This window comes from Micropterus dolomieu, linkage group LG10, assembly GCF_021292245.1.
Source record: "Micropterus dolomieu isolate WLL.071019.BEF.003 ecotype Adirondacks linkage group LG10, ASM2129224v1, whole genome shotgun sequence".
NCBI classification, from domain to species: Eukaryota; Metazoa; Chordata; class Actinopteri; order Centrarchiformes; family Centrarchidae; genus Micropterus; species Micropterus dolomieu.
This window is the reverse complement of record NC_060159.1, coordinates 5,646,926-5,674,425: the sequence shown is the minus strand read 5'-3', so window position 1 is coordinate 5,674,425 and position 27,500 is coordinate 5,646,926. Positions and strand designations below refer to the sequence as shown.

The 27,500-nt window shown below is 41.1% G+C and overlaps 1 protein-coding gene across 4 annotated transcripts in view; it reads left to right on the top strand.

Moving 5' to 3' along the window:
* LOC123977604 (kinesin-like protein KIF13B) overlaps window positions 1-27,500 on the top strand; it is a 44,578-nt gene that overhangs the window by 615 nt on the left and 16,463 nt on the right. For all 4 annotated transcript variants that reach the window (XM_046060422.1, XM_046060421.1, XM_046060420.1 and 1 more), the window contains exons 3-32: window positions 82-164; window positions 1,226-1,319; window positions 6,722-6,734; window positions 6,901-6,961; window positions 7,421-7,513; window positions 12,084-12,264; window positions 12,668-12,755; window positions 12,910-13,044; window positions 13,629-13,741; window positions 14,075-14,186; window positions 16,123-16,335; window positions 16,444-16,554; window positions 16,908-17,042; window positions 17,191-17,321; window positions 18,055-18,141; window positions 18,246-18,436; window positions 20,571-20,796; window positions 20,900-21,062; window positions 22,024-22,170; window positions 22,502-22,651; window positions 22,954-23,079; window positions 23,668-23,841; window positions 24,087-24,244; window positions 25,090-25,222; window positions 25,360-25,506; window positions 25,710-25,739; window positions 25,899-25,998; window positions 26,244-26,370; window positions 27,191-27,246; window positions 27,341-27,459. In XM_046060422.1, the coding sequence (XP_045916378.1) occupies window positions 95-164; window positions 1,226-1,319; window positions 6,722-6,734; window positions 6,901-6,961; window positions 7,421-7,513; window positions 12,084-12,264; window positions 12,668-12,755; window positions 12,910-13,044; window positions 13,629-13,741; window positions 14,075-14,186; window positions 16,123-16,335; window positions 16,444-16,554; window positions 16,908-17,042; window positions 17,191-17,321; window positions 18,055-18,141; window positions 18,246-18,436; window positions 20,571-20,796; window positions 20,900-21,062; window positions 22,024-22,170; window positions 22,502-22,651; window positions 22,954-23,079; window positions 23,668-23,841; window positions 24,087-24,244; window positions 25,090-25,222; window positions 25,360-25,506; window positions 25,710-25,739; window positions 25,899-25,998; window positions 26,244-26,370; window positions 27,191-27,246; window positions 27,341-27,459 (3,684 nt within the window). In that variant the 5' untranslated portion in view covers window positions 82-94. The remainder of the gene's footprint in view (window positions 1-81; window positions 165-1,225; window positions 1,320-6,721; window positions 6,735-6,900; window positions 6,962-7,420; window positions 7,514-12,083; window positions 12,265-12,667; window positions 12,756-12,909; window positions 13,045-13,628; window positions 13,742-14,074; window positions 14,187-16,122; window positions 16,336-16,443; window positions 16,555-16,907; window positions 17,043-17,190; window positions 17,322-18,054; window positions 18,142-18,245; window positions 18,437-20,570; window positions 20,797-20,899; window positions 21,063-22,023; window positions 22,171-22,501; window positions 22,652-22,953; window positions 23,080-23,667; window positions 23,842-24,086; window positions 24,245-25,089; window positions 25,223-25,359; window positions 25,507-25,709; window positions 25,740-25,898; window positions 25,999-26,243; window positions 26,371-27,190; window positions 27,247-27,340; window positions 27,460-27,500) is intronic.

Here is a 27,500-nt window from a genome sequence, read left to right as displayed (position 1 = left end):
TTTAACATGTCGAACGTTTCGTTTAAAGTACACACAGATTATAACAGTTTTTCCTTGTGTCCATTCATTCGTGTACCACAGGTCAGGTGGCACCATGGATGACAACAGCCTCAGTGACTCCAATGTAAAGGTCGCTGTTCGTGTGCGGCCCGTGAACAGGAGAGGTGAGTGCTGTTTCACACCGACCCTGTGACTGTCTGTCACTTACAGCAGTTATGAGTTGGACCACACAGTCACTCATTAGTCTGTTTTTCACAGGTCGAACAAAGGGTGCCCAGCTCCAAGGGCAGCACTGCAGCTTTCTTTCTGTTTGCGAAGCCAGGGTTTATTTGTAGCTTTCCAACAAACAATAGAAGACTTCATTCTTGAGTTCGTTTTTGAAACTCTGAAAAGGTCCGTTTTGTCCCTCTTTTGAGACGTTTTGGCAGGAATGCTGTGGGAGCGGAGATGGAAAAATATGGAAGGGACAGTGACATCATATCCTGGCAGAAAACTGATCTATAATGCATGCACAGTGACATGTGCAATGCACTTTCACTGGCCTTATTATCTTCAATAACAGCTGAGCAGGGTTGGAGTGTCAGCTGACTGGCTTTTGTCTTGCTGAACAACAACAATTCCTTGAACTTCCTTTAATTTCATGTAATAAATCACCTTTCCTGTTGGCTTTCTACAAAGATTTTTGAAACGACAAATATGCCTTTCAAAATTAAGAGCAACAAAGGAAAATCTCAAGACACGCATGCCCTAATTCCTGTTCTGACAGGAAGTTCCAGCACTCTCCGCCTTTAAAACCTTCTGCTGTATGTAGGAATGAGGAAGAGAAGCTGCGTCCCAACTTTTCCTTACTGTCTGCTCAGGGAGGGGTGAACTGGTAGTAATGTTTGCACAGGCGAGTCCTGGATGAATCACCATTAATAAAACTATTTCCTGCCTCTCCATGCTGAGCTGTTTGTGTTCCGATCACAAGGAGCCGGCGCACGCTCACACGCAGTGTATGCCACCTGTTATTCTGTGATGAGAGTTGTGTCAGTGACTAACATTATGATGCCAAGTGCATACGTGCTCTTTAAATTATTTAAACAGTCCATTACGATTTCTTAGGTCTAAAAGTGACTACATTTAGCCCAATTCATTTGTCAGCAGTCTGGCATTGATAGTATTGCATTTTCATGTTATCATTAAAAATACATCCCTTTTCTCATTGACTTCTCTCTCAATCCAGAAAAAGACCTAAAGACAAAATGTGTGGTGGAGATGGAGGGGAATCAGACAGTTCTGCATCCAGCCATCACCAGCATGAACAAAGGAGACCCCCGGTAAGCTGCAAAGAGTCTCAGACTCAGAGTTTATCATGTTATGATCAATTGAACGCACCACTTTAGACACATTTTGCAGTTTACTTTTTAGTTTATATTTTTTGCGTCTCACCATAGCAGGTACAGACTTGTCGGTCTTCACTTGGGACTTGACTCGGGACTTGTCAGTCTTGACTTCATAGCCAAGAGACTTGACTGGTGACTGTGTATCTTTGTCCTTCCTCTGTATTTTATTGAAATATAATTTAAATATAGGATCGGAACTTTCTACTGGACCCGTTCTTTATACCATTTGTTTGAATTTTTGTCCAAACAATTCCAAATCAGGGTCCACCTGCTACCCTTTGTCAGGAGCTTTCAGCACTTTCACAGTCTTGTGCACCTTGAATAGGGTTTATGTTGTCAAACTACTATTTTAAAAGGTCAAGAATTAACTTGAAATGTTGAATTAACTTGAATTGTAGTTTGACAACAAACCCAATTCAGGGTCCACTTACTAGCTTTTTCCGGAGCTTTGATCATATCACACGGTCTTCATCAGTGGTTGGAGAGGTTGAAGTTGTCCCTAAAGTGGTGTCATAAATAGTACTTTGAATAGAAGTGGTTCTTCTTTACTTCTGTGGTTTTGTGGTGTTTAATCAGGGCTGAGTTCAGTGCTGACAAAACATAGCAAAATGTTTTTTTCAACAGAAACGGTGGTGCCTCAAACACCCTGTTGTATACGCAAGCGCACTGCATTTTCCTGTCTTTTTAACACCGTTGTGTTTACAGACTTGTTGCAGAGTGCCCTCTGGTTGACAAACTTTGCAACAACAACACTCATAACATGATTAAAGGAGCCCCGTCTCTCCCTTTCTTTTTTTAATTGTCATTTATCAGCTGTTATAAACACTGATACAGGTTTTTCTGCAATTAGCTCATTTCAGCTAGGAATAAAGATTTATCCTCCCGTAGCCCCCCTGCCTTATAGAAATTGGCAATGCTTGTCTTTACAGCTTTTTAATATTGTTTTTCATAATTTTTCCTACAATTTAAAATGGATCATTTCAATAGACGAGCCTCCCGAGGCAGGATTGCAACAAGGGGGTACCGCTACCTGGGATTGTGCACAGTTCTGTGCAGTGGCGGGTAAATGTTTTGCCCCATTCAAGTATGTACACATACATTAATTACAGTACAGGAGTTTCACAAATGTAATTCCTTCGGGATTATTGGCAGAAGAGTTTTTACAGACTCTAACCAGCCGGTCTGTTTAGCACCCAGTTCCCTGGAAGAAGCTCAAATCTAAACCTTCACCCCACCCATCCTCCTTCTACTACTCCTTTCCATTCCTCCTCCTCCTCCCTCTGTGTGGTTCCTGCATCATTCCTGTCTTTACAAAGGGTGTGTCTGTTCCACCGCAGTCCTGATTAGGTAGTCAAGCCACGATTTAAAGGAATAAGAACAAAGATGACAATGGGAAGTTTCAGATTCAAGATTCAGAATTTAAGTTAGAATTTATGGATCCCGTCAGTATTGAAATGTGTCTTTGATTTAATATTATTATGTTGGAACTCACATCATTGCAATGCATCAAAATACTAACTAAATCACATGTTAAATAGAAATGTGGTATATGTCTCCATATTACATTAGCTGTTGACAAAGTAGCCCAGTCCTTTCTCCTCCTTGCAGTCAGCCTGGTAGTGAGTCAGAGGAGCATAGGTAGATGCTCCCTGGAGGTTTTGGCCCCTTCTCGGGTTACCTTGTTCAGTAAGTAGGCCTTAGGGCAATCCTCTCCAGAACCTTTCTCTTTGTAGAAAGAGAGAGTCTCATTTTTTATAGTTACTCAATGCATTTTATTGTGTGTATGTATGTGTGTGTGTGTCTCTTCCGCCCTGACACGCTTCCCCTTTGGGGCTCAATGTGAACAGGTTTTACAGGCTCAGTGTAACTCAGACAAGCACTTCTCCTACACTGATCTCAGAGCAGCACAAGTGGCAGAAGTAAACTGACTTTGAGCAGTCACTAAGCAAGTATTTTTTTTAACTAGGAAGCATCAGTTTCTGTATAAAGACAATCTTGATTAGTTTCCCAGTGGACTTTACTCTGTTATGAACATAATCTGTGTTACAATGAAACTTTGTTTGTTGGGGGGAGTCATTGACCAGCCAAGTCCACAAGGTTTCTGCTTAGTCAGCCGACCTCCTGACAGGTTTAACTGAATTGCTGCACGAGCCTCTGGGGGTGTTCATATGTTCTGGCACCCTTGGTAGCTGCAACCAGGAATACAGCAGGGGCTGTCAGCCTCTCAAGATGGTAGAGATTAATAAAGCCTTGGGTCTGCTTTAATCACACCAACAGACCGCAAGCCTGTAAACCTATAGTTTCATGGTTTGCATTTTACTGCACATGCTGTTACAGACCTTGAATTGTTGCTGGAATATTTATCAGCCCCCTGCAGAATAATGTTTAGAAAATGAAACTGAAAATGCGATCCTTTCTTATCTGCACTTGGATTTGATAAGAACCCCACTTCGAAGAGGTTTTTTATCTGTTTATAGAATCATATTTAATGTTTATATCGTGACTTTGAGAACTTCTGTGTACAGAATCTGTAATATGTGACCATCCACCCAGAAAGCCTGGATCAAACCACTTAAATCTTGAGCAGTCTCGTTGTGTAGGCCTGTATGTTGATGGTCAGAGACTTGCGGACCTGCCTCCCTCTTCCTTTAGTGACTCCTTGGAGCTGCTAGACTCTGTCAGTTATCTCAGGAATGTCCTCGCCAGCCCAGGACAGGACTTAATGTTGCTCTTTCATGGACCGGCCAAGTCTCACATAGGGAGTCCTTGTTCCATTACAGCCCCCCCCCCATGTGTGTGGCCATGACTACATTTACAGCCTTCATTTAAACCCCAAATTGATATTTCTGCCCGAGTGAAAACTGTGTGTTCTGAGTCATGTACAGCACTTCAAAGGGGGCTTCCCTGGAGACTGGGTGCCTATGTTTAGGTATGATTGATTTCACCATAACAAATATGTGTTTCACATTTTGGGTGGCAAAATGTTTTTGTAGTTCATATTTTTTCCTTTTAAATGGCTGTGTGGAAATGCGTTTGAAATGCTTGGAAACTCAGAGCGGTGCATCCATGCACAATTGTTAGTTAGCTGGTGTTTATATTGAGTGCAGTTTGTAGCCCCAGCCTCCTCAGTGAGCAGCCACAACAACTACATTTTCAATTTGTGGAATACATGGCAACCAAGAAGGAAATGTGTAATCCTCAATCCTTGATCTTTATTCTAGATTTTTTTATTATTATAATATGAATACTGTATAGTGGTTCGATTTCCATGCTCACTGGCCAATATCAGGACTGTTTAGACTGAACTAGCATCAGCCTGAGTTCTTGACAGCCTCTGCAAACGACTTGTTAAAGTAGAGCTTGCAGAATAAGAATGAATGTAATGAGAAGAATGGAAGGCAGAAACTAGCTAAATGCTGATGGACTGCTGCCATGACTGATGTTTTGGCCAACACATAACTGGAATTTTATCAACTTTATTCTTTATATGGCGAACTTCTTAGCCAGTGGTATATTAGCCTATTTACAGAGCATCATTATCATTCATTGTGTGTTCAGTGTTGCATTTGGTGTCACATGTCCAAGTCCAATATTCACTCCCCTTCCTTCTAGCTCTTGTTTTGTCTCCACCAACTCCTGAAGGCAATATCTGGCTCTTTAGCTGCTAAATACTAACCTAGCTTGTTGCTAACTTTGGCTGTCTGTCGTAGTGCTGTATGGTAAAGGACAGACAGGGAACAGTTGTAATACGGGTTTTTTTGTTTGCTGGAAACGACACCAATGGCAGCGGTGACAATGAACCAAAAAGAAGAGCTGGAAAACCAAAACTTTGAGCTGGAAGATGCCAAAATGCTTCGTAGAGCTGCTGGGAACTGCAGTGCAGTGTGAGCTGGTTCAGCCTATGGTGGATAGAGAATAAATACATAATTGGTTCATCAAATCTAATACATGGTTGTTCATTAATTATTCTGTCAAAGGTTCCTAGATATGAAGCGCACAAGCATCACTGTCCAATATAACTTTATTATGTATAGTTTATGTGTAATCATTAAACCACATAATACAATGTTAAATAGATTTTAACTTAACTTTAACATGACCGTTGCTCCATTCAACACCATGAAGTTGCACTGGAGCATAGAACATGTTTGATTATTAAATTTGACGTTTGCCCGCTGGAATGTGCTGATGTGTTTGCTGACTGATGCATGGGATACTATTGTTGGCTGCACTGGGATGAACCTAAAACACAGGGACGTGTTTTAAAAGTGCTATGGTAAGAGTGCAGACCCAGGGACACTGGAAGGCTGTGAGGTTCTTCGTGCTGCCGAAGGTCACATTCCCCGCTCCATTCGCAATGAGCCAAAGAGGATTAGTCACCTTGACCGATTTTAAAAACACCCTTGACTCCATATCCTTGAAACTCTTCCTTCTTACTAGGCTGACTTTGACCTGGAGTCGTGTCAGATTTTCAGTATTTGCTAGCACTGCTGTTTCTGCACTGCAGTGGTGTTTGCTGTACTTTTCTGATTTGCCAAAGAACAGTCTGTGAATGTCAACTATCTGTTAAGACACAGCAAGTCACACTTATTTGGACAAGTTACTGTATGTACTGTGCAGCTGTTTTATGAAGGGAACATTTAACAACAATACAAATATATATATTGGACTTTTGTTGAGCAGATACTTAATATTAAAGGACTTGGATTTAAATCAGATCAGGGGGGGAAAGAATGGGAAATCCATATGTTTGACTTAGCTTTTTGTCTTTCCAACAAGAAATGTTACTTCATACATGTGGCTTAGGAGCCAGTAACTGCCAAACAGCTAGTTTTTATTGTCTCAATGTGCTCGATTTGATGAATTATAAGAGGATACAAATGGCAGGAAACTAGGTATTTCACATGAAAAAGATATGAATCTGCAAATCGGACATTATATTACATTTGTATTGTAGAAATGTTTTTCTTCTTGTCCCAGAGCCATCTCACAACCATCTAAAATTAGCCTATGACCCCAAGGTTGGGAACCACTGGCCTACAGGTTAGAGAAGCAATCTTGTGACCAAAGGTTCGAGGACCCAAGACTCCCCATACAGGCTGGGAAACTTTTGGTGGGAAAAATAAAGAAGTAACTCTTACCCTACTTTTTTATTTTTTAAACAACTGCTACCTGGAGTAGCTACTAACTACCTGTTTCCTCTGGTGTGTAAATCCACAGGCCTGTGATAGAGTGACAGTCAGATTTAAAATGGTTCAGGTTGGTTGACATGTTCATGTTTATTTTAACACCAATTGTTTACTGATGTTTTTGTTTTTTCTCTCTGTCGCCGTCAGGTGTCAGCCAAAGGTGAGTTAAAAATCAGTTACACAATGCTATTTTCAATGCAGAAATTACTTCTGTAACCATACGCTTTTCATTGTAAACATCTGCTGACTCACCCTGCTTAGTATCCATGCATTAGTTGTTTTACCTCCACTGTCTCTCTGTCTTGTATCTTGTGCCGTCTCTTCAGGTTTTTGCCTATGACTACTGCTTCTGGTCAATGGATGAATCTCAAAAAGACAAGTTTGCAGGTCAGTGCATTGCCCCAGCTTGGCTGTTTTTTCTGCTCCTCTTGATTTGGTGCATTCTGTTTTTAGCTTGTGTGTAACGTCACAGCCTGGTGACTCATTTCTCAAACCTATCTCCTGACAGAATGTTTCATGATATTCAGAACTATTTTTAGAGTTGAGGAAAGGGAGGGTTGGGGTATGTGAGATGAAGAGTTACACATTGTTTACCTCTAGATTGGTTTTGTGGTTCTGTATATTGCAAAGGGGTAGAACAAAAGCATTGCCTGGGGATTTCTTAACAATGCGAGGTATTAATAGTTCAGCAGCCTGGGCCAGATATATTGAATCTGAACCGAATGGCTACCATGTCTATTCAGGGCTGTGAGTCTGAGCTTCTCCTCCACTCTACATTGGAAAAAATAGTTTATGTTACAGTCTGGGCTTTGAGGTGTGAAAGTGTGTTTTCTGATGTTTGTGCAGGTCAGGATGTAGTGTTCCAGTGCCTTGGGGAGAGTCTGCTGAACAATGCCTTCATGGGCTACAATGCCTGCATCTTTGCTTATGGACAAACAGGTAACATACAGAAGTCAGAATTGTGGGCCCTTGGTAATATTAATAGCACCACTTTGTGTTCTTGTTAAATTCACAGACTATTGAGTTCAGTAAAGGTGCAATCACACCTGCTGTTATTTGTTTATAATTTGCGGTTGCAGTTCAACCTAGCCATTTCATTTTGTCAGATGTAGTGCTCAAAGTGTTTTCAATAAAAGGCCTAACATTCTGAGTAATGAAACTACACTCAGTGGCCAAGTCAGGTACACCTAGCTAAATCTACAGCAGTCCTGCAATGTGAATGCATATTTTCTCATGCATCTAAAGGTGCCCGGCCTTCAGAGAAATCCTACCTTAAAGAAGGTTATAATGTTATACCATAAATTGATCAATTCTCACACAAGATTTTTCAAAATAATTTCCATCACTACATTTATGAATAAACTTAACGGGCAAAGATTGACAGATTCAGGGGTAATTAAAACAGCTACAATTTGCTGACACTTATAAAATAAATCCCATTTAATAAAAAAAACAGAGTGAAAATTGTCGAGAATAAAACAGAAAAAATTCATTAGAGTTTGGAAACATTTTACCAGGCAATACATTCTCAGACCCAGGCTTCCAATGAATCGCTTATCGTCACTCTCTACCGATACTCAGAAGCTCACAAAATGAAAATCTAGTATAACCAGTTTCTGCCAAAGAATTGAATTAAGCCATCTCTAAGCTAAAAGTGGGAAAGTCCCCAGGCTCAGATGGAAGTCTTTAAAGCCACAATTATCTCCATTATTACATAACACATTTAACTGGATTGTACAGAAAGGAGAAATTCTTCCTCTTGGATGAAGGCAATTTTCTCAGTTAACCCAGGGAAGAATGTGGCAACGATTGACCAATCTGTATTACAAATTAGTAGTTATCTATATAATCTATCTTAGCTCGCAGACTAAAAAAACTCTTACCTAACCTCATTCATTTAGACCAGACAGAAAGTTTTGAGAAAATCTTTCAAGATGGCTTTATTTAATTTATTTCTTATTAAGACTTTCTGTGACTAGCCTGCACCTCGGATAAAGATTAACTCAGACCTTTTTGACTCTTTTGTTTTAGAGACGGGGACAATTCAGGGCTGCCTAATTTCCCCTCTCCTCTTTGCTTTATTATTGAACCCTTAGGCCAATTAATCAGACAGAGTGAACAGTCAAAGTGATAAGGTGGCAGATATTAAACAGAATGTAGTACCATTTGTTGCTGGTTTCATTTATGGTGTTGATGTTCACGAATGATCAGATTCCGTTTAACGGCTCTTTGTTCCAAATGAACCAAGTTGTTCTTTTTTTTTTTTTGTTGTGCCCAAATGTCCTGCCCTAAATTCACTCCCCTTTACATGAACAGTGTACCAGAAACATTACCACTATAGTCAGAAAATGTCTGTGACTTACCGCGCAATAGTGGGTCTACTTGATTACTTTCCCTGCCTACGGTAGTGTTGCATCCTCTGGGCGGAGTTAAAATGTTTTCTAATATTAGCACGGATAAATATATTTCGTGTGATATTCAGCGTTATCTGCTCTGTTGTCCTTTATTTCCCATTGAAGTTACTTGGAATTTTCTTGTTACCTATTTTAGATGCATTTAAAATCTTACTTGAAAAAAGAGAGAGAAGTCAGGCAATAGCAGCACAGCTACGAGGAAAGCGCTGTCCACAGTACTGAAACAGAGGAGAGGAGCTTGATAGGCAGACCGAACATGTCACTTAGTTCGGTTTCTTAGCCTGCCTGCTGTTTTCGGTTGTAAAAAAGGCCTTATTCCATTTCCTCAAGTTGTAACAGCAAGCCACAGACAGAAGGGAAACGACAGGGAAGTGAAAGGAAAGAGAGCTGCAAACCATAAACAGCTTCTACACTTTAGACGCACCTCCACTGCAGATTTTGAATGATTATTGTGAATGCTTTGATTAATACATGTAAATAAGTAATGTTTAGTTTGTGATGACAGTTTTGGTTAGCTTTAACTGCTAGCCCCTCAGCTGGGCTGGGCAATAAATCAATAATGATAATTATTGCAATATATAATTTTCCTCAATAAAAATATAATACATTTTCACTATATCGTCAATAAATATTTTGTTTAATTCATTTGAATCGCAAAGACATTAGCACTTAATTTTTCTATTAAAATATTTATTTTGGTGAGGAAAAGGGACTGAGGAAAACTGTACTAATCAAATTTGTTAAAACAGATTTTATCATAATAGTATTGAATGTTGACCATAAAGAAAAGTTTAACCACATAACTAACCATCTGGTTTATTCAGTTTTCAGTCAGGAGCAAAAATCAGCCTTTAAACTTGATTTGACATTTATCGCGATATCGATGTCGAATGATATGGAAGGATTTTATCACGATAATATTTTTGGCCACACTAGTGATTATTTTGCAGATAAGCATAGTAATCCCTGCCACCTAAAAAAAATAAATAATAATAATTATAATTAAAAATATTAATAATTAATAAAAGAATGGAGCCATACGTTCCAGCTCCAGATCACTAGTTTATTTGGAGGAACTGAGAAAAATCACTTAAAGGTTGATGATACTAATCGCTGATTTTGGGAAAGTGTCAATCTATAGCTCAGCATATGGAAAACAGGTTATGTCTCTAAATTTTACTGCTCCCAAGAACCTGCAGGACCAATACAACCTCCAGTGGGAATATTTTGTAATAACTACAAAAGATAAAATCGGAGATGCTTATATGGAATCCACTTTCTAAGCCTAAATTCAAGGATAACTGCATATAAATGAATATTGTTCCTTGGCTTTTTACATTTTTCGGACTCTACCATTAGAGCTAAATGACAATCAATTTAAGGAAGGGACAAATAAATTTCTCGTTTTAAAGGAAAGAAACCAAGAATCTGATTTAATATCTTATATTTCATAAAAGAAGAAGAATGGCACTTTGTCTACGAAACAAATTCTATGCTTCACAGTTAACGTGGGGGTACTAGGCCAAATGGAAGGAATTAGAATTTGGAATGACTACTAATATCCCTCTACATGCTACACTTGCTTATTGAAGGACTAAGAGATTTAAAAACCCTGGATAAATCCCACATTAAAATGTGGCAGAGGGTGGTTAAGTCATGTGGAATCCACAACATGGTGAAACGTTTTCAGATGGTGTGCCTACAACACAGAATTTCTTCCCAACAGAGGAGATAAAATATTTGAATCCTGGATAAGGAAAGGACTTAAAACCTATCTTTTATTTTCACACAAAAGTGCACTGCAAAGTTTTCAGTTTCTGCAGGACAAACATCGCCTTGAGCAGTAGAAGTACAACATTGGTGCAATCAGAAGTGCAGACCTACAGACTTAGAAATAGCAGAATGTGAGTTTTATATAGTCCTGAACTTGTCCTTCAGTTCAATTTGAATATTAGATATAAAATACTGTATAATATTCTAGTAAGTCCATCTCTAGATTGTACAGTGCTCTCTTTTATGCTATAAACACCTTGTACATTAAAGAAAAGCGAGGAAAAAGAAGCAGGAATGAGTCTCTCTGAGGAGGCTTGTGGGGAAATGCAGTTTTCAGTGGTCCTCAACCATTTAGTTTGATGTGTTGGAGACAGTGTGGCTCAACGGAGGCAAATCATTTCCATATATTCTGGCACTGTCCCAAACTGAGTTTGTATTGGAACAGAGGATGAGTGCACAGCAAGCAGAAAACCAATTGCTAGAAAGTGGCTAAGTCCAGTACCACCTACATTGGATGATTGGTATTGAACAGTTTTGGAAAAACAGCAAGTTGACGTATTCTTTGAGGAACCAAGTAGAGAAATTCTACCAAATTTGGAATAAATGGAGTGAATTCGTATTTCCAATGTGAGCAGACTTGTGACGTTTCATGCTCCTTTCTTTTATAAATTGATATTTGCCTGTCCAAAATAAAGATTCTCTCTGGCACTCTGTCCACTGCATTTACATATAAACTAGGGTAGTATAATAAACTAGCATTTGAGTGGATAATCAGACTTTTCTTTGTTGTAAGCTGAATTGGTCTCTGTGTCAGCTGCTGACTGTCTTAGCTGCAGCAAATGACCTAACAGACCTTTATCCCAGTGAACATAATAGCGTAAGTACTGGCTGCACCCCATTCAGGTGTGCCAGCTTCATTGCACTATTATTGTGCTCATTGGCATGGCTTGCTGGGACATTTAAATGGGACTGCAATGATGAGTCAAATTCTGAGAGAAAGGTCTGTTTGTTCACAAGCTTTCACGTCCTAATAGGACATTAATTGCTTTCAACAAGGTGTGTTGACCTTTTCAGGTGTCTTATTCGAGATTTCCACTTGTGTGTTTTGGGATCATTTCCTAAATTCAGTTTGCATCACCTTTGCTCTCTAAATATGTGAGCAGCTTATGAAGCTTTATTCATTGTACTGTGTTTACAGACTTACTTAGCCAATAAAACTGAATTGGATTCTGTTTCCTCCCCCCTCCCTATTTCCTCTTTAACATCGCTCGGATTATTTTCTGTTTGATATTTGGAGTTGTAAATCGTAACTGTGTCTCCAGGCTCTGGGAAGTCGTACACCATGATGGGCTCAGCGGAACAACCTGGTCTGATCCCTCGGCTCTGCAGCTCCCTGTTTAGCAGGATAGTGCACGAGGCCCGGGAGGGAGAGAGCTTCACAGTGGAGGTCTCCTACATGGAGATTTACAACGAGAAGGTCCGAGACCTGCTCGACCCCAAAGGGTGAGGAACTGTTGGGTCTAGTTGACTTTTAACAGGGAGTGAGTCACATACTGAACAGTCCATATTTCATTTGCCTGATCTTGGGTGACCCTGTATTTTTTAAGAAAATATCAGCATGCTTGGAATTTATTATTTATTTATTGGACACCTATATTTTGAATATAGTTTATAACTTGAAGCTGTGGCAGACTACTATCTTTGATAGAAACTTGATTTATACAACTTCTTAAAGAGAGATGTTAGCCTTCATATTTCAGTCTGCTACAGTGCTATGAATCTTCAACATATTATGGCTGAAGACTTGGGGCTGGCTGTGTTTTTTATTTGTTCATGTGTTTAAAATTAGTTGGCCCTAATAGGACTGAAGGACAAAGGGTTAATAACTGTCTCCTTCTGTGTGTAGAAGTCGACAAGCGCTGAGAGTGAGAGAGCACAACGTTTTTGGGCCTTACGTTGATGGCCTGTCTCGCCTGGCTGTGGCCAGCTATAAGGTAAAATACTTAACTTTAACTATGTAATTACTAATAATGTTTTTTTGTTTAATAATGTTTCTTTCATTACGTCGTGTTGCCACAGGAAGCAATTTATTTCCTAAAGTCTGGGTACAAGACGTGTGATTGTTTGTGGCGCCTGTGTCTCTGACAGGACATCGAGTCTCTGATGTCAGAAGGAAATCAATCTCGCACAGTGGCAGCCACAAATATGAATGAAGAGAGCAGCAGATCTCACGCTGTTTTCAACATCATCCTCACACACACACTCATGGACCTACGGTCTGGGGTAAGACACACTCACTCGCACACACTCATCAGCATCAATTATTGACAGGATCGCGATTCTTTTAGATAAGATGTCTATTGACACTCGTTGCCTCATGATTATTTTTTCTGATCAACTGAATTAAATGGCAAAACATGGTTAAATACCCCTCACAAGGTTCAAGGGCAGCAAGGCAAGTTGTTGTTTTGTCCAAACAGCAGTACAGAACCCAAAAACAGTGACTTTACTGTGACATAAAACTTGGAAAATTCTTGCAGATGTAATCCTAAAAGCAGATGATGTTTGGCATTTTTGCTTGACAAATGTCTACCAATTATTAATATTTTGTCCATTAATTGTCTGTTAATACACTTTTACTGGGCTTCTTCTTTAGTGTTTTTTAAAAAATTACCCTAAATGCAATATTACGTACTGTATTAGGTTTCATATAAAGGGTCTAACTAAGGACAGAGGGCGTTAGATGCTGTACAGATTGTAAAACCCACTGGCGCAAATTTGGTGCTTTGTGATATTGGGCTATATAAATAACACTGACTTGACTTAAATATCACGCATATTTCTGTGTTGCTGTGCATCCGCTCCAGACGAGAGGAGAGAAGGTGAGCAAGCTGAGTCTGGTGGATCTGGCTGGCAGCGAGCGGGCAGCGAAGACTGGAGCAGCGGGGGAACGGCTCAAAGAAGGGAGCAACATCAATAAGTGAGTCACCAGAAAATAAATGCATGGCACGACACTAAAGATGTCTGACTCTCAGTGATCCAGTTTTTACTTGGTAACTAAATGAAGTGGCCAAGGAGTATTCCTCAAAAGGAATAACTGACTTTTCTGTCTCCCCTCACTTTTGAGTTGGATTTTTGACTTTGAGTCCATGGTTTTACTACATGAAGTGGCTTTGGTCTTGGTTTTATACTGCACCCCTGTGAGCTTGGCTGAAATGTTGTCAGCCTTTCCAGGCCAAGATTGCCTTGATGATTTGTGGGCTTTTTGTTTTCTTCTCTTTTTGTCCTCCCGTCTCTCTGTCCCTCCCTCCAGGTCTCTCAGTACTCTGGGTTTAGTTATCTCGGCCTTGGCTGACCAGGGAGCAGGGAAGAACAAGAGCAAGTTTGTTCCCTACAGAGACTCTGTGCTCACCTGGCTGCTCAAGGTACAAAGAAGAAAAGAACAAACTGTGTTACAAGTTTTTTATGACTGCTTTAGCACCATTTTGAAAACAGGGCTCTCTTTTTTTCAAAACAATGTACACAGTCACAAGTAGCAGCTCAGATCTTTTGCAAAATTCTAAACTTCATTCAAAACTATTCAATAATTTATAATGACCCAGTTTGCCACCTTATGGCGCACACACACGGTTCATAAGATCTAACTCTGTTTGGTCCGGATAATAGTAACCCATTACTGTCATCAATCTAAAACACTCTAGGATTGATTTTTTTTACAGGGTTAGGGTTTGCTGATCCTTGCACAGACCCTGCATCAGTTTGGTCACAGTCCTCCTCCATGGCTTGATGCGGGATATACTGACGTAGTAGTTTTAAACCTTCCGCCGCCATGCTGAAAAAAGCTCCCCAATGGGGTTAAGGAAGGGAGAGTATTGTGGGGAGGTATTGTGGATGCTGATCAGATGTTGTGTAGTCTGTCTGAAAATGTGATTATGTGGGTTGTGTTGTAAGGACCTATGTTGGCATGGCGATGGAGGACCCCAGACATTCAAAATAGCTCTGTGGCCAGTGATGTTTCTCTCTCTCTCCTTACTTTTGTCAGGTTAAACCCAGCCTCATCTGTCAGGATAGATTACTGTGGTATTGCATCAGCTTCCATTTACAAAACTCTCTGGGGGGGGAAAAAAGACAATGTATAGTTAAATGTAGGCCTGGCATTAATGTACATGGAAAAAGGTCCTGTGTGCAGTTCACAATACATTCCTTACCTCACTCAACATTTTCATGGCGGTGTTGGAATTTCTTTCAACTCACTAAAGTTGTTTCATCTGTATGTGATGTTTTGTTTTATTGGTCCAAACCATGATTACAAGGGAAATGTCCTCCTTGACTTTCAACCTCAATCAAAAGCCAATCAAAAAACATGTAAAATGTCAGAGGACAGCGTGCAGGGGCATTGTTTCAAACATAGAATGCAGTGAATGGATACTACAAGTACTGATGTTGTGCATATAGTAGGCTACATTGTACCAATCGGCAAAATGTAGCTAAAGACAGTAGAGAAAAGTTGTTTGCCTCCTCTGCTCTTGTCGAAATGTCCGAATTACTCTTGCAACAGTATTTGTGCCGAGGCTGGGTTGAACTGGCGGTCAGTGTCAGTCCGTGCTTTACAACATGGTCAGCCAATGTTGCTTGATTGTTATCTGATAAATGTGGTCCTCGTCGTCTTTGTCCACATCCTCCTCCAGGTCTCCCTCTTCTCTCCCTCCCCCTACCCGATAGGGGGTCCCCGCTGTCATCATCACTCCTCCAACTTTGCCTTCCATTTTTGTTGAAGACAGGCACTGTAGTGAGAAGTGTGTTTTGCAAGAGAATGTGCTTATAGATGAGCGCTGGGATTTTGCTCCTCGAGTTTCACTTACTGTGTGATACTTTTCATTTTAGTGTGTAAGCAGTCGTTAAAAAAAAGAAACAGATTCCACAGCAGATAAACAGTACAATCATTGATGTGCATTTTCAGCTTCAGTTACTTTTGCATATTGCATTGTTGCATTTTTTAAGTCCCTGAGGAATTCATTTTCAGGTGTGCTCTTTTATTCTGCCGTATTTATTTTCATTAGCTCTGCTCAGTTGGAAAAAGCCTCTTTTTGTCAGCTTCTTTAATTTGGGTTTTTTAAATTAGTCTTTAATATGGCTCCATGTAGCGTTATAATAGTGTTTAAATGTAGCTTTCCAAAACCTGCCTGCTCATCCCCTCTCAAACACATCCCCATAAATAATATGCTTTTCACACATATAGTAATTATTTCTCTAAACCAAAGCAGTGGATTTTCTTTCTTTGACACAGTGCAGTCGGTCGGTTTTCATCCTCTCAGAGGTTTGGGATTGTCACTGAGGTGAAAGTTGTGTTTTCACCTGCAGGACAGCCTGGGAGGGAACAGCCGCACGGCCATGGTCGCCACCATCAGCCCCGCTGCGGACAACTACGACGAGACGCTGTCCACCCTGCGTTATGCCGACAGGGCCAAGAGTATCGTCAACCACGCTGTGGTCAACGAAGACCCCAACGCCAGGATCATCCGAGAGCTCAGAGAGGAAGTGGACAAACTGAGGGAGCAGCTCACTGAGGCTGAGGTTCAGATTTCTTCAGCATGGTTTAGCTTATACAAGTTCTCGGAATATTGAATTTTATGTATTTATGTAATATGTGGAGAGTGTAACGCAGCTTCTGTCCCTCTCCAGTCTATGAAGGCACCCGAGCTGAAGGAGCGGCTGGAGGAATCAGAGAAACTGATCCAAGAAATGACAGTCACCTGGGAGGATAAACTCAGGAAGACTGAGGCTATTGCGATGGTAACACAGACAGAAATACACTCCCTGCAGAGATTTAAAGTTAATTTTGTTAAAACTTAAACAGAACTTCTTTTGTTTTTGTTGATTTCTTGCACACGTGCAATAGACACATTTAATCAAACTAAGGAGACCAAATTAAAATGTGAGTCATTGTCAATTGATTTTTCTTTTTCCTTTTCATTCAATGTAACTTAATTAAGGTTTAACTCAAGTTTGATTCAGTGGAGGTTATTTTCACAGTATTCTCTGCTCAGCTCCCTCTCTTTTTACCCTCACATTTTTTTTCCCCCTCGAGCAGCTAAAGAATAGACTAATCAACTAATCAATTCATGCATTGAATATGTTTCATGTAGGAGCGTCAGAAGCAGCTGGAGAGTCTGGGCATTTCCCTGCAGTCGTCTGGAATCAGAGTGGTGGACGACAAGTGTTTCCTGGTCAACCTTAACGCTGACCCTGCCCTCAACGAGCTGCTGGTCTACTACCTGAAGGTACGGGACGCACACATACTGTCCGGCGCTGTTTCACTGTACACGCGGAGGCTGGTTGACATACGCAGGGGCACGCAGATGAACACTTTCTCACCCGTTCTGCATCAGTGCATTTTGTTACCATCTCCCCTCTGTGTCTCGTGTGCAGGAGCACACGCGCGTGGGCTCAGCCAACTCGCAGGACATCCAGCTGTGTGGGATGGCCATCCAAGCTGAACACTGCGTCATCGACATCACTGAAAACAGCGGCGTGGTGCTCAGTCCTCACCGTAACGCTCGGTATTTTCTCAACCTAAATCAGCAATACCACAAGCCATGTATTTATATTAAACAATATATTTTAAAACTGCACAAATGGACTTTCTATAAGTACAAACCATGTGACTAACCAACAGAAAATGATCACCAGACTCTGAAGTTCCCTTTAGCTCTGTTGACCTTTTTAGCACATTGTTTTGGTTTTAAACCTCTCCCGCTAATGTTGCTCTGTGCCTGCTGGATAAGTATTTGCTAACACGTTTGACATAACGGCTTTATGTGAATACAGTATATGTCAGTGTTATACAGGTGATTGAGAACCACTGCATTACAGGAATATCAAAGAATATAAACAACCTGTTTCACACACATAAATTGCATTAGCTAGTTTTGTTTTTGTTCACCAGACCATTTACTTCTTTAGACCTTTTTCACATGTAAAGGAGAAATACTCTTTTCAGATAACAGATAATCTTCAACTGAGATATTACATATACATAGGTATGGTATTTGGTGGTATTTTACATCAGGTGGGTAGGGCTGGTAATTGTTTCAAATATTTTGATGACAATTAGATACCTTGAGTTACTGTACCAATACCAGGGGATACAGTTTTTGTTACATTACTTTGAGAACTATATATATAAAATATTTCATTCATTAGTTTCATTGAAAGAAGTAAAAGAAGAAAATAAGCCAAATCAGTGAACTTAAATATTGTCTAACATTGTATAAATCCTTCTTCCACCTGTAGAACATGTGTGAATGGTGCTGTAGTCACCAGTCCAGTCCAGCTTCATCACGGTGACAGAATCCTGTGGGGAAACAACCACTTCTTCAGGTCTGTTTCTTCCTATTTTTCGCTATATCACACTTCCCCTTTCTTTCACTAACTTTCTCACATACGTTCATAACCAACCAACACCTACTCATGCACGCACACAGGATCAGCCTGCCGAGGCATATGGTCCGCGCAGGGCGTGAGGATGAGGAGGGCGCCCCTGTGATGAAGACGTGTTTGAGCGCCGACCGGCTGGATGTGGACTTTGATGCGTCCAGCGATGTATCGAGCGAGCTGAACTTTGGCTATGAGTTTGCCCAGGCCGAAGTCATGATGAAAGGCATGGGCAACAACGGTGAGTCCAACCGAAGTGTCAAACAAGTCAAACATGCGCTCTTTCAAGAAAACAGATGGATTTATGTTTATTTAATGTGTTACAGTAAAATACATGCTTAGGCAAGCAGCTTCCTTAGAGCATGTTTAGTTTGGCAGTTGTGGTGAAAAAAAGTGACAATTATTCAGCATTTTTATTAAAATGCTGAAGCACTTATTGTGTGGATGAACTGTAATTCTGAAAAAAGGGATCTTAAAGGTCTTAGAGGTCATATTCTGCTTTTTGGCTTTTTCTGTCTCCTTTATTGAGTTATATATCTTTTTTGTGCATGTAATAAGTTTGTTAAGTGAAAAAGCCCAAAGGGAGTTCCCAGCTCCTACAGAAAACTCTGCTCTGAACTGCCTGAAAACAGCTCGTTTGTAGTCCAGCCTTTTCCCTTTGATCCCTGTGACGAGACAGCAAAATGCGCATCATAATGCTCGCCTAGCAGCTAGTCAGACACACCCTCAAAAACATTGATGGAAATACACTCTGAGCTGCAGCACACAGCTCTCCTCTCCCTTCCAAACACTAGCTACCCTCCAGGCAGTCGATGGACAGAAAGTTGTTCCTGTGATGTAGAGACAGAGCTCATTTAAAACTTTATGCATGAAAGATACTTTTGTTACAGATTAATAACTCACCACTCTGAAACTCTTGCTCCAGTCCATGTTGCTAAGCTGCTAAGGGGAACATGTACAGCTGAACTGAAGCTGTGTTTACAGGCTTCTCAGGGCCCGCCCTACTCTGCTTCTGATTGGCTAGTAGTCCTTAACAAGGAACTGTGCATGTGCAACTCCCAACAAAGATCTTGTAGAGGTGAGATGCATCACTCCATAGCTAAAACGAAACGAGGTGAAAAGAGGAGCTGCAGCAATGTGCAGTATGACCAAAAATATGGTGTTTTTTTGAAAATGAAACCATGTAAACCTGTTCTGGTACAACCCCTAAATAAAATGATGAACCTTAAAATGAGCATAAATTGACCACTTTAAAAGCTATGAAAATGTGTACATACACAGACATTTTATATTACTGTGGACTTTACAATTTAAATGTCCATCCAGGTACCTGTAATCTAGTCCTTTGTACCATGTTAAACTGTTCACAGTCCAGACTGTCAGACTGGATAAATTCTACATACTGAAAATTATTAATATTTGCATGATCTAAAAATACTGACATGGGAGTGGAACTCTGCAAACGAAGAATTTCCACCTAGTGTTTTTCTTACCTCCTTGACCCTCTGCATTATGTCTATCTGTGGGACATGTCATTGAAAGGGGTCATGGGAGTGAAAAACATGTTTTTATACTCCTCTGCGAGGCTGTACTTGGACACAGCAGTACTCGGAGCTAAATGCTAATGTATACTAATGTGTTGATGTTCAGCAGGTATGTTGTTGACCATGTTCACCTACTTAGCTGAGCCTGTTCATAAGCTAACATTTGCTAATTAGCACCGATTTTCAACTGAGGCTAGTTTTGTTTAGATTTGCAGGCATTGACAAGTATAGGGCAAATTACCATTTCGACTTGAGGATTCACATTGTTAGTTGGACCGATTCACAATAAACTGCAGCGTGTTCGTGGTAATGAAGGACGTTGTCACCCTGTGCAACAGTGTGACTCATTGATTTGTTCTAATAGTATTTGTACAACAATGGCACAGAGGAAGAAGATATAGCAGGCTTTGGATACACAGAGCTTTGGTTATTTTTTGACATTAATAAAAATAGAGACTAGCTTTATCCTCAAACCAGCCTTGTTTTTACAGCTTTATCAAAAGCACAAGACGTCCATCACATCAGTATAATCCATATATTTAATCTAATCATTAAAATGTGGGTCCACAATACGATATTCACCCCATAGTCCACAATGTTCTGGTTGTGTAAACGCTGCAGTGCTCTCAGAAGAGACTCTGCTTGCCAAAATAGAGATAATGAGATAAATACTGGACTTTTGGACCAACATTGAGTGCAGTCCTGTGAAGGGGTCCCATCTAATTTGAAGGTGATGTAGCTTCTTCACCCTCACTCCTCCTCTCTTCCCTCCTCTTCCTCTCTCCATCCACCCATCCTCTGGCGGCTCCTCCTCCTCCGCCTCCTCCTCAGACCCCCTGCAGTCGGTGCTACAGACCCTGGAGAGGCAGCATGAGGAGGAGAAGCGTTGCGCCCTGGAGCGGCAGAGGCAGATGTATGAGCAGGAGCTACAGCAGCTCCGCCAGCGGCTTACTCCTGAGAAACCCTCCCACCTCCTGGACCCGTCAGGCCTGTTGCCCAGCGCAGCCGTAACGTCACCCAGCACCCACAAACGCATGCGGCGCTGGAGCGAGGACAGGTGAGATACAATGGGACGGTGTGAAAGTTTTTACTGATCCCTGATGGCAGAAAAGATTTCAAAAAGGGTTTGTGAAACTTGCATGTGTGTGTTTGTGGACCAGAGAAGCAATGATGACTCGCAGCCTGCGGCGTCTGAGGGAGCAGATAGTTCGGGCCAACCTGCTGGCACAGGAGGCTGGCTTCATAGCCGAGGAGCTTAACAAGAGGACAGAGTACCTGGTCACTCTGCAGATACCTGCTGCCAACCTGGATGCCAACAGGAAGGTAGGGCGTGCGAACTTGAGCGGGTCTAAAGGAAAGAAAATGTGCAAAAAAGGCCACTTACAAAAACCTGAACTTAATCACCAGAACAGCGAAGGAACAAGATACCAGACACTCTTTGTTTGGTTGATTGTACAAGTTCATGGGTCTCATTTATAAACTGTGCGTATGTACAAAACAGGGCTGGAAACGTGCGTACGCCACCTCCAAAGCAAAGGTTGGGATCTATAAAAAAAAAAAAGAATGTGCAGTCATCCACGCAAACTCTAAACTGGAGAAATGAGAAACGGCGACTTTTTTTTTTTACCCACCAAACAACATGCTTCAGCTTCACCAAAAGGAACGTCTGTGTCACAGTGTGTTTTGTAGCTTTTCTGTCAGAATTTGCCTCCTTTTCTTCCTACAGTCAGCACGTTTTAATATTAATGAGGGGCGTTTCACTGACCATTTAAAGGCAACTATGGCCGTTTGAAGGGTCGGACATGGAGCTCCCTCGTACGCCATTTTTGGCCTTTGGGTGCCCGTACACTTTTAGTGAGGTTTCTACGCACAGTTTTATAAATGAGACCCCAGGTGCTTGTTGGTGTAAGTTTGTTTTCACACTGTAAGAGTGTGAGACACTGAGAAAAAAAATTTGGATCATGTCTGTGTGATACGATTAAACTTGAGTTATGACGAATTCTGACACACATTGCTGCACGAAGGGTGTTAAAGTACCTTAATTGCCTTCTCATAGCCACTGCTGCACCTCTGCTGTAGGGAAACTGATGTCAACCAGTTTTTGCCTAGAAAGAGGTCTTGCACACTTTCAGTTATTGAAAAAAACTCTCGTATGTTCCCAGAGTATGATTTGGAAATGGTTGGCAGAATTACAAGTGATAAATCACACAGAATATGTCAGTGTCCTGTTCATTCATGCCAACATGAATAAAAAGTAGTTTTTATCCTCTCCCCCTCCATACAGCGCGATGTAGTATTGAGCGAGCCGGCCATCCAGGTTCGCCGTAAAGGCAAAGGGAAGCAGATCTGGGCTCTGGAAAAGATGGAGAACAGGCTGGTGGACATGAGGGAGCTCTACCAGGAGTGGAAGGACCTTGATGAGGACAACCCTGTGAGTGACCAGAGATGACAGCGCGTTTGACACACAGACGGTTCAGATTAATGAGCTACATTTGAATCTCTAGACTTTATGTGCTTGTTTTCATTTATGCCATTTTGCATCCCAGATTGATTAAATGATTAAAAGAAGGGATACAAAATAGGCACAGTGAAAACAACAAATAAGCAGATAAAGCAAAGATGCAGAACTCAGTTTGTTGAAGAGAAATAATTTGAGATGCACACCAAAAAGTCCTGACGGGGCATTAGCTTTCTACTTTTGCCAGATGTCTTGTTTTTTTTCATTTGCCTATTCTTACTCTTCCTAACTCTCCTCTATGCAGGTGATGCGCTCCTATTTCAAACGTGCTGACCCGTTCTTCGATGAACAGGAGAACCACAGTCTGATCGGTGTGGCCAACGTTTTCCTGGCCTGCCTGTTGCATGATGTCAAGTTGCAGTATGCAGTGCCCATCATCAACCAGAAGGGAGAGGTAGGAGCCCACTGGGTGCACATTCTTAAACTTGTATGTTACACACAGATGAAATTGTTAGTCTAATTGTTTGTTTATTAACTTTAAACAATTCATTTTTTGATTACTTTGATTATGGTCTACAGTATGACTCGGTGACCACGAAACGCTAAATTTGACCAGGAACCTCAATTTCTTGGTAACAAAACCCTAGAAAGGACAGAAGAATGAAAGACATGCCAGCTTCCTGCCAAAGTGGCTAACAGTGACAACAAAGTGACACTGCTGTGTGTGTGTGTGTGTGTGTGTGTGTGTGTGGGCAGGTGGCAGGTCGGCTGCATGTGGAGTTGTGGCGGGGTACAGAGAGCACTGAGGAGGAAGGTCCAGGACAGTTTACTCAGCAGAGCAACACGGACGGAGATCCACAGGAGCGCAAGCTGGACTGTGTGGTGAGAACATGCAAATGTAGCTTGATGAACAGGTTTGTTTTAGTTATGAATGAGCCAAATCCAGGAAGATATTCAGGGAAAACGCCACCTGATAATCTGATTGATATACCTCCTCTCGCTGACATATAAGTCAGGAATCCTACATGCAGTGGCTGTTCAGTAAGTGACTTCAGTATTGCCAGTGGGACAATAGTTCCAGATTAATAATGGATCTGGCAGGCAATCAGATTGCTTTGTCTTCTCTCTATTGTGAGTTTCTCGAGCTCACTGTACTGTGAAATGTAACAAGTTTAATTAACTCCGGGTTGGCTATATCCTTTTTGTCTGTTGCTTCCTTTTTCTGTATGATGAAATTAAATAAAAACAAAGTCAGGAGGTCTTTGCTAAGAATTCATATGTACTGACCTAAAGTGTGTAGAAATGAAACTAAACAAAAAATAAGTATATGATACCATCACATTTCTGTTTGTGTCCGATCTGCGACTTTTCCTTGGACCCTGAGATTCAAACTAGAATTACAAATCATAGTGTTTTGTTTATCATTGTCCGTGTAGGTGAATGTGCATTTCTTCGTCTTCCCTCTCTCAGGTGAAAATCCTCCAGGCCACTGGTCTGCCTCGCCACCTGTCCAACTTTGTCTTCTGTCAGTACCATTTCTGGGGGCAGGAGGAGCCGGTGTTCATCGCTCCAGAGGTGGCGCCATCCAGCTCGTCCTCTGACTCCAGAGACCCGCAGTGCACCGTGGTCTTTGACAACGCCAAGGTAACACAATGGAATTTTCTGTGGTCCACAGAATGTCACGTTTTTGTTGCGTCACTCTTCACCAATTAAAAAAAAAAAAAAAAAAAGCTTTTGTCACCATTTGAGAAGCAAACAATACAATAATCTTCATTTATTACCAACACTGAAGGTTAACCACAACAAAGGAAAAGATGAAACAACAATGGTGAGATGGTTGTCAGTATAAGAAAATGTCACTTCCTGTTTTACTTTTTATAACTTATCAGGAGTTGTCTGTGCCAGTGTCGGAGGAGTTTGTGGAATTTTTGGCCGAGGGGGCGGTGGCCATTGAAGTGTACGGCCACAAGCAGGCCAACCACCGCAGGAACCTGGCACTGTGGGACCTCGGAGTGATTCAAGCCAAGACCCGATCGCTCAGAGAAAGGTGCAGTGGCGCCAACGCACACAACCATGCAGTCATCAAAACTGATTCAAAGAGCACACAAAACACGCACAAAGGTTTGGTGAGATTGGCCCGCTGCAGACGCTCAAAGCTTTGTGTCGTATTTTCTAAAATGTGAGGCCTTGTAAACCCGAGAGGTGGGTTATCATAAAGGTTGGGTTACATCTGTTTGTAAATAATTTTGTCAGTGGGTATATTTTTTACTAACAGGGATGACAGACATGTACTGAGTGGCAATCTCAGCAAGTTATTACCTCCCAAATAGCTAGTGAAAATGTTTATTTTCTGGGATTTGCTATAGTGGGACAGTAGCATTCCTTACTATGAATGTACTACATACTCTAAACATGGTTATAGTTAGTACTGTATACAGAAGACACATTGACACATAGATAAATAGTTAAATTACTTTTTATTTTTACGACATCTGATTGAACAGGCACTTTAAGTGGCTGCTTGACTATAAAGACATATTTATTTATTTATCATTTTATCATGGCGGCTATAGAAGATCGTAGACTAATGTTGCTTTTTTTTATAAGATCTGTTGTTTTCTTTGTGCTATACCACAAATTGCCTCTCTGAGGACATTAAAGTCTATTGACTGAAGTTCAACACATTTCACTGTCAGGTTAGGTGTCTTTAGGTAAGTGGAGTCTCATATTATCAGTGATGCTAAAGTGCTAGCATGATTTTAGTGTAAAATTGACCAATAAGCTGATCCACGAAAACATCAACATCTACAAAACACACTATGTGGCATAACGTATAAAGGTGAGTTATGTATTAATGGAATGTTTTGATGTGTGTCCGTGCTGTACCTGCAGGTGGAGTGAGGTGACCCGCCAGCTGGAGCTGTGGGTGCAGTTGATGGAGCTGAACGAGGCAGGAGAGTTCACAGCTGTCGAGGTTCTTCCTGCTAAAGACGTGCGCACAGGAGGGATCTTCCAGCTCCGACAGGTATCATGGAGCTCTGGTTTCTTCATTAGAATTGGAGCCTTTTTGTATTATTACACTGATTATGTGAACAGCCATATCAATGGGGAATAAATTTTGAAGGTTATTACAATCCTCTCATGTAAATCTGTACCTCCCAGGGTCAGTCCCGTCGGGTCCGGGTGGAAGTGCGTTCTGTACCAGACTCTGGCACCATGCCCCTCATTGCCACCTCCATCCTCTCTGTGTCCATTGGAGACGTCAAGGTTCGACAGGCGCGTCCCTCCAGAGGCAGCGAATCACAATGGGTGAGGAGGAAACATAATCAGTTGTTGATATTTGTTTTGTTGGATGAGAGATTTAAGGAAATTAAAGGAAATAAAATGACCTTGTTCTTTGGTCTTCATGCCTACTTTGTATGTGTGAGAATGATTTCTTCTTTCTCATTGAAATAGCTCCATTTTTATCTAATGTTTGACTCCAACTGTTTCTCTCTCAATTGAAATTCCAGGAACGGGATGAAGAAATGGACAGCTACCAAGTAAGTAGATGATCAATGACAAAGATGCATCATAGTTTGGTTTTAACAGAGACAAAATGGCAAGTAGCTAAACTTAGGAAGTGTTTCTCTCATGTTTACAGTGAAATCCACAAGTCTGTTTCTTTACAACTGATACAACTAATGTGTGTGCGTTTGTAGGAGGTAGACCTGGAGAGGTTGAGGGAACAGTGGCTGGTCACACTCACTCAGAGACAGGAGTATCTGGACCAGCATCTACAGAAGATAGTTTGCAAACCAGGTACAGCAGTGGAACACATGCATCCTAAAAAAAATAAAACAAGCATTTCTGAACACACATCTGATATGGTGATAAAGAACTATCCCCCAGCCCTAATTTCCAGTGTTTTAAAACTATAAATCATTTGTCTAATTACAGGAAAATATATCCCATTTATTAATGTTCATATGTAGTCTATACCTGATTCTTTTTTTGCATTAATTAGTTCTCCTTGTGTTGGTGTTCACCTGTGTATGTGCGTGTAGATAAGTCGGAGGACGATGTTGAAAGGGAGTCCCAGCTGCTGGAGTGTCGTCTGACGCTCACCGAAGAACGCAACGCCGTTCTGGTGCCATCAGCTGGCAGTGGCATCCCTGGAGCGCCGGTGGAGAGGTGTGTTTGTGTGAGAGGAAAAATTCATTGTTACAGCAATTTCTATTTATTTATTTTATTTTCTAGGAAAGGTTTGCTTTAAGTACACAATTCTTCCTTATCACACTTTAGAGCTTCCCTGTAAAAACATTAACCAACGAAATTAACCAACTACTATTACTATCACTACTATTAAGTGCATTTTAACTACTGTATTTAAGTACAGTTTTGAAATACTTGTCACTTATTTCCATTTTATACTTCCACTCCACCACATTTCTGAGGAGAATATTGTAATTTCTTCTCCACTGAATCTTTGTGACAGCTATACTTACTAGTTACTTTACAGAGATAAGTTGTAAAAGATATGACAAACCTGTAAGATAAAATACATGGTTGTGGATGGTTGTCAGATTCAGGAAACGGTCCTAACTTCAGATAACTGTGTAAATGACCTGCGTAAACATGATGAATGCCTTAAATGATTAAAGGATACGCATCCTGGCCCATATTTTAGGAAGTTTTCATTAATGAAAATTACAGTGAAGAGTAAAAAGAAGAACTTTAAGAGACTTAAGTTCTGCTTTCAGGGATCCATAAAGGAAAGCCTATCAAACAGCGTCAGCAGTGGAATTAAGGGAATGGTGCTTGATCGGTGTGTCTGTGTCAAAAAAACCTGCCACACCATCAGTAACTCAGTTGCACTCAGTTGGATGTTAAATGCTTGGCGTTGCTTGAGGACAGCTATTTTATTACTAGTCAGGATGAGTGGAGGGGGCTGTCAGCCTCTCTGGATAACAGACAAGATGTTCAGTGTGCTGACGGTACTGTTTCTCCACAGGGTTCCTGTCCCTGGAATGGAAACACACATTCCTGTCCTGTTCCTAGATCTCAGTGGTATGTTGCTCCTCGCCTTCTTTTGTGCTCGTAATTTGGCCAAATCCTCTGCTGTCCCAAAAACAATTGAACCTGCCTTCTTTTTCCCCTCCAGCTGATGATTTCCAGTCCAGTCTTTCAGCCCCTTTGGCTGGGGGGCTGGATGCGTTACTCAGTGGGGAGGAGGAGGAGGACTTCTTTGACCTTCATATTGTTAGACGCTATGATTCAGCGGTAAGGTGACGATTGATATTCCGAGTGTGGAGAGAGAGAGA